Below are 19,571 nucleotides of genomic sequence, written 5' to 3' on the forward strand. Positions count from 1 at the left end.
AAAAAAAAACTTGCTTTGATTTATATACAGCCATTTATTCATCCGGAGGATAATTTTTTCGTTAAATTGACCTGTTCTGCTTTAATGGTTAATTTGCAAAATCTATTTTAGCCTAACTCGAAGAACAGACAACCGTTTCGCATCACAAAGTTCACCCCTTTCACACACTACGTGTCATTTGTGCATACAAACACACCCACTGTGGCACGCATGCACACGCACGCGCTTATACACACAAACTCACGCACGCCCACGCGCTGACAGTCAAAGCCAGTCAGAGGTGGGAATGCACCACTCTCTGCGTCTTTGTAAGGAAAAAGTTGTAGCCGTGGAGCGTCTGCAGAGAATATGAACTGCTAAAGCAACTTGCTAGATTGTAACTCATGACATTCAAGGCTGAAGTTTACACATGACCGTTTTCGTGTTTTTGCAATAACCCCAAACATTTCCATTGAGCTGGAAGACATTGCGTTCGTTTTGGACCTGGTAGCAACAGTTTATCCACCCGGACTTGACCAAGGGCAAAGATAAGCTTGTTCGGAGGTGTGGAATTTATCTTTTACAAAGGAAATCAAGACGGGCACGGCCGCAAAAACGCCGCTTTTTAACAACCACTGGTAAGTGCACATGACACCCTATCTTGAATGTGAGATAATGCAAGTGAAGGAATTCGTTCCACTTCAGGGTTGCAAGCCATGGGTGAACTTCAGCTTCAGTGTTGTTAGATGGAGCGGCATGATAAGTGATGTTTTGGCAGGTCTCACCTTGGCTTCGCCGCTGTAAATGATATATTGTTAACACTGCGAATCAAATGGGACAAAAACAACTTCATAATTTGGGCGTGTAATTAACATTAACACGTGTATGACTGTTTAACATCAGCAGAAATATATCATGCTAACGAAATTTGCTACAAGCACTTGAAATAGCCTCTGAGGTATTGGTTTTATTAAATACTCACTTTTTAAAACAGAAAAAAATGTAAACGGATTATATTATTGAATTGACATCTCTTTATTAACAGGTGAAATTAAATAAACATTTCTAGATTATACAATGTACGTATATCAGTTTAGGAAACCACAGTTTAAAAAAAAGAAAGAAAGAAACGCGTGTCCTACTTTTAACTATTTTAAACAAATTAAAAAACTTCATTTTATTAAACACCAATAAATGTAATTACATGTTTTGTGCTGCGTGGGTGTGTGTTAATTCAGCCACGTTTAAATTTAGTAAACATTTAATAAATTAATAAATGAAAAACCTCTATTAATAAATTTGGTATTTAATCTATTTAATTTAAATATAGTAATAAACAATGAACACGGTAATTTTTCTATTTTGTACGACAGGAATACATAATCACACACTGAAAAAAAGGAAATAAACGCAGTACATAAACAAAATATAATAATAATAATAATAATAATAATAATAATAATAATAACAACAACACATAAAAATAGTCAATATAACAATAGTTTACAATTTTTGAAGAAAAGTGAGAAAAACATTACAAACTTCTAGATACATGTAGAAGTACAAATAATTTAATTTTATCCTTTGGTTTTTTTTTTTTTTTGGCTGCTGCAACGTTTGAATTGAGGTAGCATTAATTTAACTCATGGTCCTGTTCACTGTTATATATATAGGCTACTGCAATAAATTTTTCACATCATACGTTTTTTTTTTTTTTTTTTTTGTTTAATTACCTTGTTAACTATTTTGAAAATGTTTGAATAATTTAAACAATACAGAACTGTATAAATCCGTTAACAACTGACTGAAAACCTGATCTTATTCAGAAAAGCCACAGAATGAGAGAAAAAAATTAGAGTTGGTTGTGTCACATCCTATTTTAAAAGCAAATAATTATATTCACTCTTTGATAATGACGCTGTAACATTGTGTTGTTTGTACTATAGCTACCTCAAAATAGTCACGCGAGTTGAAGATTGCTGGGCACACATACAAAAATAAACGCACACAAATTTAATTTCCAGTGTCTCAAGCCTTTGACTAAAGGCACAGATGCGAGGCAGGTGATATAAGGGGTCGGGGAGGGCTAAAGTAAAGCGTTGCATTCGTAGAGAGAAAATGGAGAGGGAAAACGGTTAACAGCAGGATTGCATGCAAATTTCCGTCGAAAATTATCATAAGCAAACAGTTGAAGCCTGGGCTAATAAAGGCCCATCTGTGTTACTTCATATCGGGTTAGTATAGAGCTGCGATAATGAATTTTGTAATATCCAACCGACAGACATCTCAATCAGACACTAATCCCTTGATTTTACCGCGGAATCACTCAACTTCTAGCGCTCAGACTGCTCTCTCTTTCTCCCACTGATATAAACACAGCATTGTCTTCTCTTTGTGCGTTGTTTTCATGTGGGTTTGGAGACCTGGGTCTTAATTAGGAGGGACTAGAGCAAGCGCTAGGGGATTTCAAAACAAACGATGAGAAATGTGCACATCCTATTACAGTCAGGAACTATCCAATATAATGAATTTGAACTATATGGTTATTGAGAGTGGCCCGTCCTGTCGGTCATTAAGATCATGACCTTTATTGAGATATTTGAAGTGATTGACAAGTATGACAACCCAATCAACCCAATTTTTTAAATAAAGTGTTCTAACAAGCATGTAAAATAAATAGTCCTGACACAATTTAAATGGTTATGCATTGGTTAATATTTCTCTTTGTTTTTCTACAGGGGCTCCGCTTGTAATCTGTTAAATGGACTCCCACTGCCGCAAACTTGCATCAACGTGTGCACAATTAGGTAAGATCTTGGTGAATGACATGGACCCCCTCCTTATAAGGTCTCCAGAGAAGGTCTGGCTTTATTAATGTTTTAGGTTAGTTTAATCAACCTCTAAGCGCATACGAAGTTTTTGGTGCCTTTTTCGATCTCATTTAATCACATTTATCGAAATATACGATGTGATTAGCTACTAGAAATAAACAGATATGTTAAGAAGTAAATCGTGATCAAAACACCTTCTGGTGTTTGACTTAAGACTGGTAATAGAGAAAGAAGTACCGTTAGACGTTTATAGTCAAAGGTGGACATCTGGTGGTAGGACAGGATCATACATTATAAAGTGGGAGCGTCTTCCTGCCGCGTAGCAGCTCCTTCACAGAGACTTAGTTTTATAGTCTGTTTTCTTAGTCTGTTTGATCTGTTTAACCATAGGAACATGTTTATGATCTCTCAAATATATTGCATTTGCTCTAAAACAAATAATGCTTATTACATTTCACATTAAATTTAATGTAATTTACAGTGATTACGTGCGTACGACTTAATACGAATTATCCACCTCATTAAATACCTACGAAATGCCAGGAGACAGCGTTGACATATTTTCAGATGGCCACAAATACGAACCAAATCTAGTTCATAGCTCAGTATAAAAGAACGACGAGACAAACTACAAACTCATATTTTCGTAGGAAGAGCACATGTACAGACAACTGTTTAAGAAACGGCATATTGATACCTAATCCATCATCCTATTATCTGGCATCTTCATTAGACTAATTAAACCCCTACTGAAAACAAAAACAAAACACTTGTTACGTCAAATAGCTTAGTAAATACTAAACGAAGGTTCAAATGACACATGAGCCTATGCGACTAAGGTATGAATAAAACGGGCGCATCATTACAGCAGATAAGAGATAAAGGAGAAAATGAGCATAAAAATGCAAAGAGCAAAGAGGGAAAAGACACTCGAATGACTCGATTACCAACAAGCGTCTCATGCGCAGTAATATATGCAGCGCTTGTTAGATAGACTCGGGGGAAAAGTAAATGTGTAATGAAAGCCTCCTCGTGAGGAGGAATATACTAATGGAAGAATCTAATGTCCTCTTAATCCTATGGAAAAGGCTTTGTCGTCTCCCTTATATTGACTGAATTGGTAATTAATGGCTCAGTGGTGCACCATGGGCAGTAATCCACAGCAGGCAGTGCGAGCGCTCTGAAGCATTTTGAAGGTACAGAATAAATACAGAACAATAATTTAGTCCACATCTATCAGTGCGTTTAACAGAAATTTTGATGTTCAAGTTTAATAATTAAGCACTCAAGACCTTTCCTCATTTATAAAGGTGTTAGGCAATTTAAGATTAGGATCTTTAAATCTTAAAATGGAGTTAGGCATTACTATAATCATGTGTGTTACTAAAATATTAAGGCATTTCGAATTAGAATTAATTAAAAAGGGCAACTTAGGCTACTCAAAATATTCAAAATAGCGATATACATGTTCCCACAATGGACGCGTATTTAAAAAAAAGATAAACTAAACTAAATGCAAGTGTAATTAAAAGATACATATAATATGATGTTTCGAGTACAGTGTTTCAACGCACATGCATTAAAAAAAGGTCACAAATTTATTTAAAAGATGTGGACTTATCCTCATTCGGTTTGAGGTTTTTAATTATGCTATATTATTAATCCCCAATGCCATGGGTAAAATAAATTGGAACTGTTTGCCGATTATGAGCAATGTGTGAGTGTAGGCATCCGACTGATCTCTTTGCTCTTTGTCTCTTTCACACAATTTATTTATAGTCTAAACTATAAATGCGTTTCAAGTAATTTTACGGGTAATTTCAAGTCTAGTATTCATTCAGGATAGAAGCAAAGTGTAGGCGAAAGCGTAAAAATGATTATAATCAGCTAATTAAAAAGGCATTTTTAATGTCGGAAAAATCGTAGATAAATCGTAGATCTACCGTTATTTATCCACAAATTAAGCACATTTCATAGTTTTAGTTATCTGTTAAAATAGCACATCAGAATTCTTAACGAAAGCCAGAAAAGCAACACACATTTTTAACACTAAGAATTCTTAAACATTTAATTAAAGAAACAATTTATACAATTGTGAAATTAATTTTTTTTTGGCCGACGGCAGGTATTTAGGATGACATAAAATCCTTAATGATGTCTATTGAAAAAAGTGTCTTTTCAGATAAAATAATTAAGACGGGCAGATTCGGAAATAGGCTATAACTAGCCGAAGTGCTTACCGTTTAATTACATGACATAAGCAACGAAACAATTAGGAAGAAATCTTTTAAGTATGCTACTAATGATTTTGTTATACATCATTCATATTTTGCTGTTATTTGAATAAATATATAGTAGCCCAAAAGTAATAGCATACCAATTCTGTAAAGAGCTTTTTGAATAATTTGAATATTCAAATTAAAATGTCAAATGGAACTGTACTCTCAACCATGAGAACGCCATTAAGATTACGGTCTCTATTTTTAACATTATTGTATTGTTTCAATTTGTGAAAACAATATGTCCATGTTTTAAAGTGTACTGTAAGGTAGGCTATTTTACGGACTTCTGTTTCTTTTTTACCGTCTCTGCATAAACAAATTTTGACAAGTAGGCTATATTCCTCATTTATCTCTCTTGCTTTTATGATAAAGAAAAAAATACCTCAAACTGCACAGTCGACGTTTTGTAATTTTTAGTCGGCTTGCCAAAAAAGCTGTCATGTATAGAGCCTAATGTTCCGCCAAATTGTGGGCAGGGCGTGTGTGTGACGTCAGGGTGCATTGGTTGGACGGGTAGCAGGACAGCTGAAATGAAGAGCGAGAGCTGTAGTGTGCAGGGGTGTGTGTGTATGCGAGTAGATATAATATCACATACCTGTCCCTGTCACTCTGGCTCTCCTTGCAGCTCTCGGAATTAAATCGAGTTATCTTTTTCACAGCCGAAACTAAAAAAAACCTTAAACTTTCTTTAGCGATGGGTTTAGTTTAACACGATTTAAGCCGTTTGTGAGTATTGTTTTGCGTGATTTAATTGAGAAACCGACAGAGTTCCTGTGAACCCTGACAACGTTTGCCTATACTGGACAAATTGGTTTCTTTTATTTCTTTCTTTTCCGTCTGAATTTATGCCTACATTTTTGTGATCTCCGCTGAGGAAGTTGTTTGCGAGGCTTGTTTAAATCGCTTGCGTTATCCATGACCTCTATGAAGGATCCGTTGAGTTTGGACCACCATCACCACAATCACCACATAAACGGGAGTAAACAAACGACGCTTACGATGGCCTCTAGTCTGCAGCCGCTTCAGCGGTCTGTGGACTCGAAACACAGGCTGGAGGTACACACAGTATCAGACACCTCCAGTCCAGAGTCCGTAGGTAAGCCCTGGTTATGAATAGATTAACTGGAGTGTTTTGGCTGTGATCTACATGATCATAAGGTCTACTGCATCTATTTTTTTTACAATGTGAAAGCAAGGGAAGTTACAGTCTGTGGTATGCAAATATACCAACACACCGAAATGGCAGTCAGATGGTTTCATTGGGCTATTGAATTGGTCACCATAAGTCATGTCCTTTGACAGGACTTTATTTACTTATTTTTTGTGTCTAAAATGTGGGCTTCACACAAATGTTTACACTGTGACAATGGTGTTTTGTCTAGAACAATATATTGCCTAACACTTATGTCCCGTCTTTCATATTATCAATTGTTTTGGTGTTCAATGCGATTGAAAATATAATTTATAAATTCTGATGTTATTATTTTGAGAATTATCGAGAACCAGAGAAGCGTTACACACCGATGACAGTTTCCTAAACTCATAAAATATTTTAAAACATTGTTTTTACTTGATTATTTAGTTGTATAAATTTGCCAATCACAAATGTCTGAAACTATGAACAATATTTTTGAAAAATTAAAGTTTTAACTCCCATTGCAGAGAAAGAAAAGGGACAGAGTAAAAATGAAGATTCGACCGATGACCCATCGAAAAAGAAGAGACAGAGGCGGCAACGAACGCATTTTACCAGCCAACAGCTCCAAGAACTGGAGGCCACTTTTCAGCGGAACCGCTACCCGGATATGTCCACTAGAGAGGAAATCGCCGTCTGGACAAATTTAACCGAGGCCCGAGTCAGGGTATGGTTAAAACCTAATTTTATTAATATCAGTAGAACATTTCTATATTATTTTATTTAAGTATTAAATTGTATTTTGTAAACACGTGTTTTTTTGTTAAACAAATCCTAAAAACTTTATACAAGTTAATGCTTTTTCTTGAAGGCTATATGGTGATTTTAGGTTTATTTATAATTCCAAAAACAATAATTATCCAAATGATCTTCTTATTTTAAGGTGTTAGACTGTGCAGTCCCACACAGACAACACAATGTTTTAATATTTTGATAATTTAATTTAGGCTATTATGAGACATATATATTTAACTGTGTATTTAGGCTACATCGTTGAATAAATAAATAAACTTATGATAGCCTATGTTATTGTATACAAAATATAGGCTGCTTGCTATAATTACGTGATGCTAATATAGGCTAAATCAATGCCAAATATAACTTCGGAAAATCGGACATCATCACCGTTTGGTGTGGGGCTAATTATGGGTGATAGAAATTGTTAGTAATCAACACAAGCAACGCCGTACCGATGACAGATCCTAATGGAGTCACACGGTCCCTGTAAAAGAGGTGTAAATCTTGTATTTTGCGGATGTCATTCTCGTGTTATGTCCTTGGAGTAAGTGTGTCTCCGCCTGTTTAGGGAGAATACACATTTGAGAATCGAGGCGGCCAATGACCGCCATAGGACTGGATGTGTATTGGGATTCCCGTGGAATCAGACCAGATTTTGGGTGGATGATTGAAAGGAACTCAATTAGGAAACAGAACAATGTCATATCACTCATTTAAAATACACCGATCAGTAATGCAATGCATCGCTTTAATTTATTCCGTTTGAACTAAATTAGTTGAGAAGGTAGGCCTATATGTCAGACGTATTAATTATGGTGTTTATTTATTCATATAAATTGTTTTCTACATTTGTTTCAGGTATGGTTCAAGAACCGACGGGCAAAATGGAGAAAAAGGGAGAGGAACCAACAGGCAGAGCTGTGTAAAAACGGTTTCGGTCCGCAATTTAATGGACTTATGCAGCCCTACGATGACATGTATCCCAGCTATACGTACAACAACTGGGCTGCAAAGGGGCTCACATCGGCATCTCTGTCTACCAAAAGCTTCCCGTTTTTCAATTCCATGAACGTAAATCCGCTGTCGTCTCAAACCATGTTCTCCCCACCCAACTCCATTTCTTCAATGAGTATGTCCTCCAGTATGGTTCCGTCTGCTGTCACCGGGGTACCCGGATCAAGCTTAAACAGCCTCAATAACTTGAATAACCTCAGCAACCCCTCTCTAAATTCTGGAGTTCCTACGCCGGCGTGTCCTTACGCCCCACCGACACCTCCATATGTTTACCGGGACACTTGTAACTCCAGTCTTGCCAGTCTGAGACTGAAAGCTAAGCAGCACTCGAGTTTTGGATACGCAAGTGTGCAGAACCCGGCCTCCAATCTTAGCGCTTGCCAGTACGCAGTGGATAGACCGGTGTAAGAGACGACTGTAAAGTTTACAATCTCGAATCCCGGGAACGAGAGACTACATTTTTTGTTTTTGTTTAAAGGGCACTACAAAAATAAACCACTGAAAAACGTCAAATCCTGTGATGGAATGTCAAGCAGAAACGGAAGCAATCATCCAGTTTCTAATAAGAATCGTGCTTTGCGCTAGCAAGTGTACGCTAGCCAGTGTAGACCTTATGATAATATTTAAAAAAAAACACTCGTTTATTTTGACATTTTAATTTTTTGGACATTAATTGACTGAATGGTTGTATATAGGCTATATATATATATCTTAATATCATCTCCAATTTGTAGAGGCGAAAACTCTGACTCTTTAGCATTTTCAAAAAATCTGTTTAACACAGCATGTGGAAAAAACGTACAGGAATTATGTCTTGCTTGCGAACAAGGGAATGTACATACTAAACGCACCAGTCGTGTGTTATATTAAAAATTTATTAATAAATGTCTGTGTGAATATAGATCTAGAATAGAAACCCTGGGTATTAATACGCAAATGTTTCTGAGAAATGAACTTGGTTTTACTCTGTGTATACTATTTGGTACGAATTTTTGTTTCGTTTTTCAACATCCCAAAAATAAACTATTGTGTTTTATTTAATGGAAGTAAATATATTGTTCTAAAACATTACAAAACGTTTTCTTGACAATTATTGGATTCGCATAAGTTTGCCTACTGTAGTTAGGTAGCTTTTAAGAGAAGAGCACATTGTTGGTTTGTGAGTTTGGGCACTCCTATAAGTTTATATAGGGAGAGGGAACATGGTATCTAATACACATAAGAAGTTCGGGCAGGAGGGCGAGATGTCCCGACTAGATTAAGGGTCGAATATACAAGACTGAGACTAGGCCTGATCACCGACGCTTGAAATAACATTGCAATAGGATCGGGGAAGACAGGATCCCACAACACTAAGACATCTCAACTTGTTTTAAGCAATTTAAAAATAAATAATATATGGCTATCCAGCATTATATTAGACATTATCGTGTGGGAAAAAAAGTTCATATGCTCAAAAAAATAAAGGTTACTTAAAAAAAGAACCACTCCACTGTGCAAATAATATTGTGCATTATTATCAGGTTGATTGTATCGCTGTTTTTGCATTTAATTAAACTGACAGTGTCAATTCACTGACTGTTTGTAAACAAAAGGCAGCTCGCAACATCAAATAAATCTATTAAAATGCTTAACAATAAACAAAGAGTCAGTGTGAAAGATGGGAGTAAAATGACCGTGTCAGGCTAATACTGTATAACATAAGTGCAATTGAAAATTGTCTCGCGTGATTATATTATTGTTATTATTATTATTATTTCATCAATATGCGTATTGTAAGCACTTCTAAGGTCTCAGTTTTCTCAGTTTTTTGTCGTCCATCGTGAGCCGCAATAAAGTACACTTGCAAAGACAATTTCATTTATAAGAGAGCATAAATGTAGTTTGGTATGCAGCAAAAACTGTCTGCAAATCTGTATCTATGCATGAAAGTCGTGTCACAGCGCGTACAGAACAGAATGACTGAACGATGCAAAATGCTGGAACAACACTGACATGCTGTGTAATATTCACTGAATGCACTCAAAGTGATGATTAACGAGACAGAACATAAGTACAGGAAATTGTCGAATTGATTGATTTTAGAGAGCACTGTTAATTATTCCAGAATGCTGTTAATTATGTAATTAAATCAAAAGTTAAAACTTTGAACAATTTTACGCACATATATTATAAAACAAACACTTGTCAGAAATACAGACTAAAAATAAATCATCCTGAATTATCTCAGTTAAGAGCTTTCAATCTATCCGGGCCTAAATTATTCATTCCCAGCAACATCACGATCTGGGGTCCCAATACACATCTCAATAAACACCGAGAGCGGGGGGCCCTCGGGAGCAAAACTGAACAGCTTAGAGGAACCCTTCAGTCGACCTAAATACAAGTCAGGAAAGCTTCTTTCTCTATTCTTAAGACTGCATGAAAGGTAAGGCATTTTAATGCACGTTATCTGCAGAAAACTACAAACATGCCCTTGCATGACCGAGAGAAGCGCCAAAACTTTGCAGTCATTTGCGACTCGAGTTTTCTTTTCAAAGCGGACGGTTGTCTTGTCGTGTTTTTGTTTATTTGATATGCTGGCACCAAATTTTCTTCCTCGATCGTTTTACTCATGACTTTGTAAGTAGCTATAAAAATAACTTTTAGCGAATTGTTTGCTATTTGAAAACGCCTTACAAAAACTTTTTAACTGCTTCAGTACAATGTTTATATAGCAAATCAAATATGGGCCTACTTAATTTTTTTAGCTGTGGCATTTAGACTCAATTATTCCACCGAATAGTCATTTTTATTTCAAGACTACTGTAACAGATAATAGACACATCCAATTTCCATAATATTGATCAAATTTGTTCTTCAAAACTCGTCTAAATACATGTCTCTTGTCATTGTCTTCTTATAACTTTGCTTTTGCTTTGTAATAGCCTTGCACATCAACCAACCGTGAGACCTAGCAGTGTAAAAATATTTACAATTGAAAACAGTATTTTATATAATGCCTATTTAATTTGAAATATATTATTGAGGAGACTATGTGCAATCTAATGCTAAAACTTTTTATATATACAAATTTTAACAGCATTAACACAAGGTGAAATAAATGTAGATTAGTAAAATACTCTACCAATTAAACTATCCATTTATATATGTTATATAGCTACATGTTGTAAATGTGATCGAATTGATCAACACACGCAAATATTTAATATTAGCTCATTATTATTCTTATTGACGGCAAATTACCCTGGGTATAAGCTATGTGTTAACCAATAGTCCATGTTAACATTTTCTGTGGTAAAACTAAAGGGAATCATTGTCATTTTAACATACGTCGTTGTATTGTTGTGGTATAAGTAAACGGGATTAAAGTTTCAAAGTTTCAAACGACGGATTAATTTGCACATTTTTGCCTAATAGCCGCTCCGCTGGACAAATCCGCTATTTAACTACCTATTCAGTTCTTTTAAATGCATTACCGAGAAACAAGCCAGTTTCATTCGTCTTTGTTGCAGTCAGTGGTCTATATATCAATTAATTAGACAGCTATGTCGTGTTACCACTCCATCCCTGCAAAAGCACATGTTGTCCAATCACATTGGAGATATTTAATCGCAAGGTCGTCGTGTGATTACCTCGTGCATTCTCGTGCTTACCTAGTTCTCCATAAAAAATAACACACTGCCTGACCTGCAACACGTTGTAAAAATGTTAATAGGGTGATGTGCTGCTTTCTGTGTTCATTGCTTAATTAATAACATCTTAAGTAAGTGTATAGCTTAATTTAAAGATCTTCTCATTTTTGGCTGTTATGAGATTATTATGATTGTGCATTAACCCTATCAGGGCTTTTGTCTGTTCCAAAATTTACTGGCAATACACTTTTAGTACATTTTGTTAAGTGTTGATTTCAGCAACAAAACATTTTTGTTATACCATTTTACTGCGTTTAATTGACCGTAGCTACCTTTAATATCAGCAGTTGAAAGAGCGGTCAACCACTAATCTGTAGCTACCATCAATCTTCTACATTTTTATCTAAATGGATGATGATCATGTAATGGCTTGAAATGTAACCGTTTCCATTATTTAGTCGTAGGATGTTAATAAATGCACTTCACTGAACGCAGATCAGCAGGCATCTTACTACAAGTATCAAGAATGACTCTGTAGACCTTTCCAGTTACTTGCTTATGTGCAGACACATTGACTGATGTTTTCTAAAGAGTGAGCAAACATCAACATGGTGAGCTTGAATGGTGGGAGAAAACGTATCGGGAGGATTATGGGTGTGGAGGTCTGTATGGAAAACCTCACATGTCACTGCCTGGAGTTATGATCAGACCATTATGTGAAAAAGTAAACTTGTTTCCATGCTTTCTAAACTGTACCTATGTGTCTGTACCTGCATGTGTGCAAGCGCCTCTTCTCTCCTACGTTCCAGTGCTTTGTGTGCGCATGTCTGCTCTTTTGCATTCAGAAAATGCGTTGGCATATCGTTAACATTTACATCTACACTTTCTTCTGACATGGCTTGTGTTGTGTGGGTCAAAGTGTGTGTATGCCTTGTTAAGGATGTGCCGGAGCTTGTGTATATGTCCTATCCCTTGACATGCTCGAGCATTCTTTTTGTGTATTGGGGTGTGTGTGTGTCTGACACGGCCCTGCCTTTGATGAGCTGAGTGTGAGGCCAGGATGGCTTCTCTGGCCGCAGGCGTGTGCTAGTGTGGGAGCGTGTGAATGCACAGAGCTGGAGTAAACTTCCATGACTCAGACATTTCCTGCTCTCTCAACTTATATTAAAAAGAAACATCGTAATTGTTTGTTCACTGAAATCAAATAAGACTTCCACAGAGCGAGCACATCTGCATGATGAAAGCGATAATCTGGCGCGGATGTGTGTGAAATCAACAAAGATGGTATCAGTGGAGAGTCCCTGTCACAACATTTCTCTGTTAAAGGGATAGTTCTTTCAAAAAGTTTAATTTTGTCATCAATATAAATTAATTCTTCTCTAGTAGAAAGAATACCATGGAAGTGAATAGGGCTTGTGAACAGTTTGGTTAACCAAATTTCCTCAAAATATCTTCTTTCATGTTCATCAAAACAAAGACATTTATGCAGGTTTGTAACAATGTGAGAATAAGAAATTTATGACAGAATTTTAATTTTTTTGATGAACTATCACTTTAATTTAAGAGGAAAGCTTGTGATAGATGATGAAATGCAATACGCTTACAAGTTATCCACTATGCAACATTAAATATTAAATGCAAGAGACAGAATATCTTAATATATTAACAATATAAAATTTAAATAGGTTGCGTATATATACATAAAAGTGTAAAAATGATATCTAATCACTGACTGCGGAAACACACTTTCATGAGTAACATCCACGTTTGAGGTGCGTGATGACAAAAAAACAACCATAAATCTTCAAACCTTAAAGACAAGTTAAACATGAACACAATATCATCTATTGTTAAAAATAAATACTTCATGAACAATGCAGAAGGAACTAGACATACCTAGGAAGAACACGCACTAAAACAGAACAGAATTTACATACAGTTGTACACATGCCTGAAATGAACACTCTTTTCTCTATTGTCCTGCAAATCAGACGTTCGCTATGCAAACTTTTAAACAACGGCCACACTCGAAAAGAAATGTTGTATACCGTGTCTGCAATGCCTGAAGAATTAAGTGAAAGGTAAGACGAGAATAAAAGACGCCATTGTGACGCTCTGTTAACAGTAACAAGAAACTCCAGCTCTCTTAACCTTCATTACCTTTTAAAAACTTCAACATCATCAATAGCTTAAGCCTCAACCCATCAGTTGTGAAAAGGTCAGAAGCATTAAGCCTCAAGCAAGACAAGACTGTAACTACACAATTGACTCGGTGACCGCTTCAGGAAATGTTAAAAATGGCAAATAGTGTAAACAAATCTTAGACGAGTGTCTTAAAGGTGAATTAGTTCAAAAAACAATACAAATTTAGCGAATAGCTCTGATAGCTGCGCATATAAGCCTTCATCTGACGTTTTAATCTTTCATAAGGGAAGACATGTTTGAACCTGCAGGTGGCCTAATAAACCGGTGAAAGCAATCTGCTGTGAATCTTTTTCAAACATCCTCCTCATTATGTGCCACAGTTTGCATTTCCATAGTAAGTAGTCTTAGTAATCTCGGGAGAAAGTTGACATAAGCTGATCAACATTAACTCTCTGTGGATGTATATCATATGCATAAGGCCTATAAGTGAGGAGTGAGCTAGACTATTTTGTCTCTGTCTGTCAGCTCCGTCTCTTTGTGCATCTCGATAATGGCTTGATAAGTTGTACTGGCCTGTCAACTGGCTTTCCAGCTTTTTTGGTGCAGCAGGTGCAGTTATCCTTATGCTTTGACCTGACATAAAGCAGATCTAAATTACTGTACTTACTGTACAGTGTTTAAAAATAGTCTACTGAACGCAGCATAATAAATTCACCACCCCACAACACAATACACCCACATAGCCAAATTAAAAGTGCCTAAAGCACAATTTTGAATATAAGTGTTATATACCTTCATGTCCAGCAGGGGTCAGCAAATCAAATTAATTTACCATATTCAGAATAAAGTGGGGAACAATGTAATGCGGGGTTAATTGTAACACAGGGCCAAATAATCTGTGCTTTTGGTCATTTTAGCTCACGGTCCAAAGATCTTCTGTGAATCTGTGAAGTTTTTTTGTAAGTTTTGATGTGTTGTGTTAAGATGTTTTGAAGGCATGAAAGTAAATGGGCAGTTTCCTGGACAGGGCTTATCCTAGTCCCAGACCATAATGCATGTTTGAGCTGCCTACATTGTACTGACATATCTTAACATACATCAGTGCCATTGTTTAATCTCAAGATGCACAACAGAATTGTTTTTGTATACTGTTGTTTTGTAAAAACAACATATATCTCCTAATATAGCTAAGACCTGGATTAATCTGAACCCTTATAGCTATTTTACACAGAGTTTTATTTGAATTTAATAGAATTTAAATAGAATACCAAGTGTTACAACAAACCCTATGTCTGTTACAATTAACCCCACCTATATAAAAAAGAATAATCTAATTTTAAGATTTTTTGAATGATTAAGCAAAAAAAAAAAAAAAATGCTAGGCTATGTCATGACCCATTCTCCCCTAATAAGCAATGTTGTAATCTTTCAATCTGTCCTTATTTGTTAATCAACATTGAATAACATAAAACAACAAGACATTCACTTTATAATACTGCACTTTGCACCATTAACCAATGCATGTTCTTTAGGTTGTGTACACAACTTTTTCAGCCAATTACAAAAGGTTGCAAAAACTGTTGCAAGGTGAATCGATTTTAAGTGAGACGAGCCAACATGATGATACAGATGATAAGGTGTAACGATGGTGCAAGTAACCATTGATTATATAGGCCCGGTTTTTCAAAAGGTTTAATCTGGATAAAATTGATCCGGATTTAGTAATCTTTTTTTTTGCGATCCGTGATCACGTAATCCAGCTTACTTTTGAGCCAGTTTTTCAAAGCAACATCGGATTGGATCAATCTGATCCGGATAGGAACTTTTCAGGATCACCAAATCTGGATAACCAGTGCTCAAACAGGATAGGAAATCACAATCTAGAACTATAGATATGTAAAGAGCAACAAGTAGAATAGCCAGTGTGGGGTCAATATAAATTTATTTTTATTTTAAATGAAAACACACATTTTAAAAAAAATTGTAAAAACAAGAACAACCACACACCATCCTCTACCAGCAGTCCGCTCATCTGAGACCTACAACACAAACACTGAATATATATATATATATATATATATATATATATATATATATATATATATATATATATATATATATATATATATATATATATATATATATATATATATATATATATATATATATATATATATGTATATATCAATTAGTGACAGAATAAAATGTATTGTTTATGGTCAATTTTGACAGCTGTTTGGGGATTATTTTATGGGGCCAAACTCTTTCTACTTTGCTGTAGGCCAATACTGAAATGCTGAATACGTTAAAGCCTACCTAATCACTGTATCCTGATGGATGAACAAATAAAATTTAAACCTTATGAATAAATAGGATATCTTGTAAGATACTGCATGATCCAAATATAATATTATTTGATACATTTTTAAAGTTTTAATTACATTTTGGCAATGAAATCTACGCTAAATCCACCCTTCTGATGGGATCAGTTTAATCCAGATTTTTTGGATCAAAGTGATCCAAATGCTACAAAAAAGTTCTGAAAAACCCAAACTAAAGGTTTGATCCGGATCAAAACCAAGATTGGATTACGTGATCTAATCCGATTATGTAATCCGTTTTTTCCTTTGAAAAACCCATTTTCAATATTTGATCCAATCCGTTATCCAAAATCCTAGTGGATTACTTTTGAAAAACCGGGCCCTGGTTATTGCTGTCATAAAAATGTTGTTTAAGTACATGACCACTAGATGGCGCACCATTAAACCAGACGAATAAGCAGGTGAAAAGCATAGGAGTCCGCTGATAATGATCACTTACATTTATTTATGAAACACATTCTCCCAATCTAAATAACTGATAAGTAAATGACAGTGTAGTGTTTATGCACTATACAATAATAAACTGTAAGCAAAAAATAAATAAATAAAACTTACTGCTCATCTTTATGGGAGTATAAACCAATGATCGATCCCACATCGAAGACTTTAAGACCACTGTGGTTCATTGTGCAGCATTCATTCCCTGTCAAAAATGCAATATAAATATCATTGCTATGTCTCTATTAAGTGACAAAAGATAAAATGTCAATGAAAATGTCTTTTTAAAGTAGAAAGTAAACTTTCATCCATCATTTATTCATTCAATCTATCTTTGTAATATTATCAACATAAATCTTAACTATATATTACAAGGCCTGGATTGCTAATTTATGTAATTATCTTTTCTGTACTGTAATTAAATACCTCTGCAATTATTGTACTGAATACACCTGTTAACTGACAAGTAACCTTTAGTCTTTACAGAGAAATGCAGGTGAACACACAAAACACTAGATCAAACATCTTTGGCTCAATATCAAACAGTCTCATTTTACCTACTTACAGGATCTGGCACGCTGAAATTGAGGACGATACCTCAGGATTGTGATTTTTAAATCATCATGAATCTGTGAAACTAATTTTCAGTAGAAGCAACTTTTAGTTATAGCTGTGTTGTTCTTTTCCTAACATCTCACATAAATACAGAAGACAATGTTTCAGTGAACATAGCATAACAATATATAACAAAAAAAAAACATTTAAAAAACTTTAGAGAATAAAAACTCTAAATTTACTATTTATATACTTCCCTCAAATTTTATTATTTCATTTCTAGGAAATGAAGACTTGACAGGCTGGTAAAAATAAGAAAAAAAATAATACTGCAAAGAAAAGTTCATATTAATTTTTAAAAAACACATTGCAAAAATTTAAAAAAAGAGTTCAAAATGAATATTTGATGGAATAACCCTACCTTTAAACCATCTTTCATGTGTTTTTGACATGCTGTCTTTTGCATTTTTGTTGGGTGACCATATAATTAGAATATCATCAAAATGTTGATTTATTTCACCAATTCCATTCAAAAAGTGGAAACTTGTATATTGTATTCATTCATTACACACAGACTGACATATTTCAAATGTTTATTTCTTTTAATTTTGACGATTATAACTGACCACTAAAGAAAATCCCAAATTCAGTATCTCAGAAAATTAGAATATTGTGAAAAGGTTCAATATTGAAGACACCTGGTGCCACACTCTAATCAGCTAATTTACTCAAAACACCTGCAAAGGCCTTTAAAAGGTCTCTGTCTAGTTCTGTAGGCTATGGGACTATTACCGGTTTCACGATTAACCATGAAAAAATGTCCTGACGGTTAGTATTATCGTTTAAAATGTAATTATCATTACAACCGTGTTTGATTACCGTGATTTTGAAAACTCGCGGTAAATCCTGTCCAGACAGAATCAGCTTGACGCAGGCGCGCGCATGCAACATTGGTTTTTGCACGAGAAGGCGTGGCGGAAGACAGTAACAGGTGCACTGTGTTTTAATGCGTTGCTGATGTGTGCATTTGATGTTCTTTATTTAAGGTACTGTTCATTAAAACAGGTTCATACATCTCAGGGCTCCATGTTAATGTTCATTTAATGCAGGGGTGTGGAGAGGGAGATAGTGATGCAAAGTCCGATTCATTTCCGCGAGCCGGCTCTATTCGGACAGTTCGGCTCATTGAACCGGTTCAAAAAGCCGATTCACCGGTTCCTGACGTCATCAAGAAATTACATCTTATTTTTAAACTAGTTGCATCAATGAAACATTCAAATAAAGTAGTTTGTGTCAACACATTAACATTCAAATAAAAAAGTTGTTTTTGTGAACGCATAGCTGATTTGTTGCCTTCCATTCACAAGTTAGTAATGTTTGTGGTCACAGTTTCAATCGCGGATTGTAAATGCTAGATACAACTGACCAGTTTTGACTAGCATACAACTTGAATAAGATTCCTAAAAGACACTGATGCACAATTGCGGATGTGTAAGTATAAGAATAAATAAACTTGTCTTTTAAACTCATTGGTTGTCCTTAAACAACTATACAATATGATTTGCATGCACAATAAATCATACCAAAACTAAAGCTTTTTAATAAAACAAGCATATCAAGAAACTAAAACAAGAAACTTCGCGCATCAGACTCGTTCAAATCCTCGGTGACTCACACGCAGTGTCAGCTACTCATCTGTCAGAATCGTCGCCAATCCTCGCCTCGGCTATCATCGACAAACTTCGTTTGGTTCTTTTTGAGTTTGACGTGCTATTTCGGCTCTGCGTCCTGCGTCATCAACCCGGAACCTATGCCTAAAACTAAAGTTCGATTTGTTAACCGACCGGTTACTTCCTGAGAACCGTCTCAAAAGAACGATTCGTTCATGAACCTAACATCACTAGAGGGAGAGAGAGAGAGAGGGGTGTTGTTATTTTCTAGTTTATTTCATCAAAACCGCATCTCCGCTATTCCGCTATAAGGAGTACTCGGCATGTACTCAAGGATTTTTTTAACTCCTCAAAAAGAATGGAGTAATGGTGACAGCCCTAAAATTAACGTAGAGATAGTCCTCCTAACACACATTTAAAGTGTTATTAAAAAATATGACAGTGAGGTAGGTCTTTTCGGCTTTATCATTTTAACAGTTTGCCACACAAAAAAGGCTGGACACCCCTGAATTAATGTTTATGCTTGAAAAAAGTGCATATAGCTGCTAATTGTATTTGATGTTTGCTGATTTTCAAAAATAAAACTTGTTAATGTTTTCAGTAGTGATGGGAGAAACGAAGCTTTTCGAAGCTTCGAATCAGTTGAACCAATTGCTTCGAAAATTGGTTCAGTTTTTCGAAGCAGTTCGAAACACCACACACGCTGGC

The 19,571-nt window shown here is 35.4% G+C and overlaps 1 protein-coding gene and 1 long non-coding RNA gene across 5 annotated transcripts in view; one reads left to right on the top strand and one right to left on the bottom strand.

Annotated features, from left to right (window-relative positions):
• Positions 1-19,571, bottom strand: part of LOC129422210 (uncharacterized) — a 176,106-nt gene that overhangs the window by 127,515 nt on the left and 29,020 nt on the right. For 2 of the 3 annotated variants that reach the window (XR_008637299.2, XR_012357972.1), the window contains one exon: positions 16,756-16,843. The exons of the other annotated variant lie outside the window; for it this stretch is intronic. This is a non-coding gene — a long non-coding RNA (uncharacterized lncRNA). The remainder of the gene's footprint in view (positions 1-16,755; positions 16,844-19,571) is intronic. 3 annotated transcript variants of the gene reach the window in all.
• pitx2 (paired-like homeodomain 2) lies at positions 247-9,678 on the top strand. Of its 2 annotated transcripts, XM_055177984.2 has the most exons (4): positions 247-617; positions 2,718-2,786; positions 6,755-6,954; positions 7,884-9,678. In XM_055177984.2, exons 2-4 carry the CDS (start codon positions 2,741-2,743, stop codon positions 8,445-8,447), a joined length of 810 nt encoding a protein of 269 aa, XP_055033959.1. In that variant the 5' UTR covers positions 247-617; positions 2,718-2,740; the 3' UTR covers positions 8,448-9,678. The 2 variants fall into 2 exon arrangements, with proteins under 2 accessions (XP_055033959.1, XP_055033958.1); XM_055177983.2 differs by lacking the exons at positions 247-617; positions 2,718-2,786 and adding an exon at positions 5,608-6,188 and having other exon boundaries at positions 7,884-9,673.

Source organism: Misgurnus anguillicaudatus, chromosome 16 (genome assembly GCF_027580225.2).
Source record: "Misgurnus anguillicaudatus chromosome 16, ASM2758022v2, whole genome shotgun sequence".
NCBI lineage: Eukaryota > Metazoa > Chordata > Actinopteri > Cypriniformes > Cobitidae > Misgurnus > Misgurnus anguillicaudatus.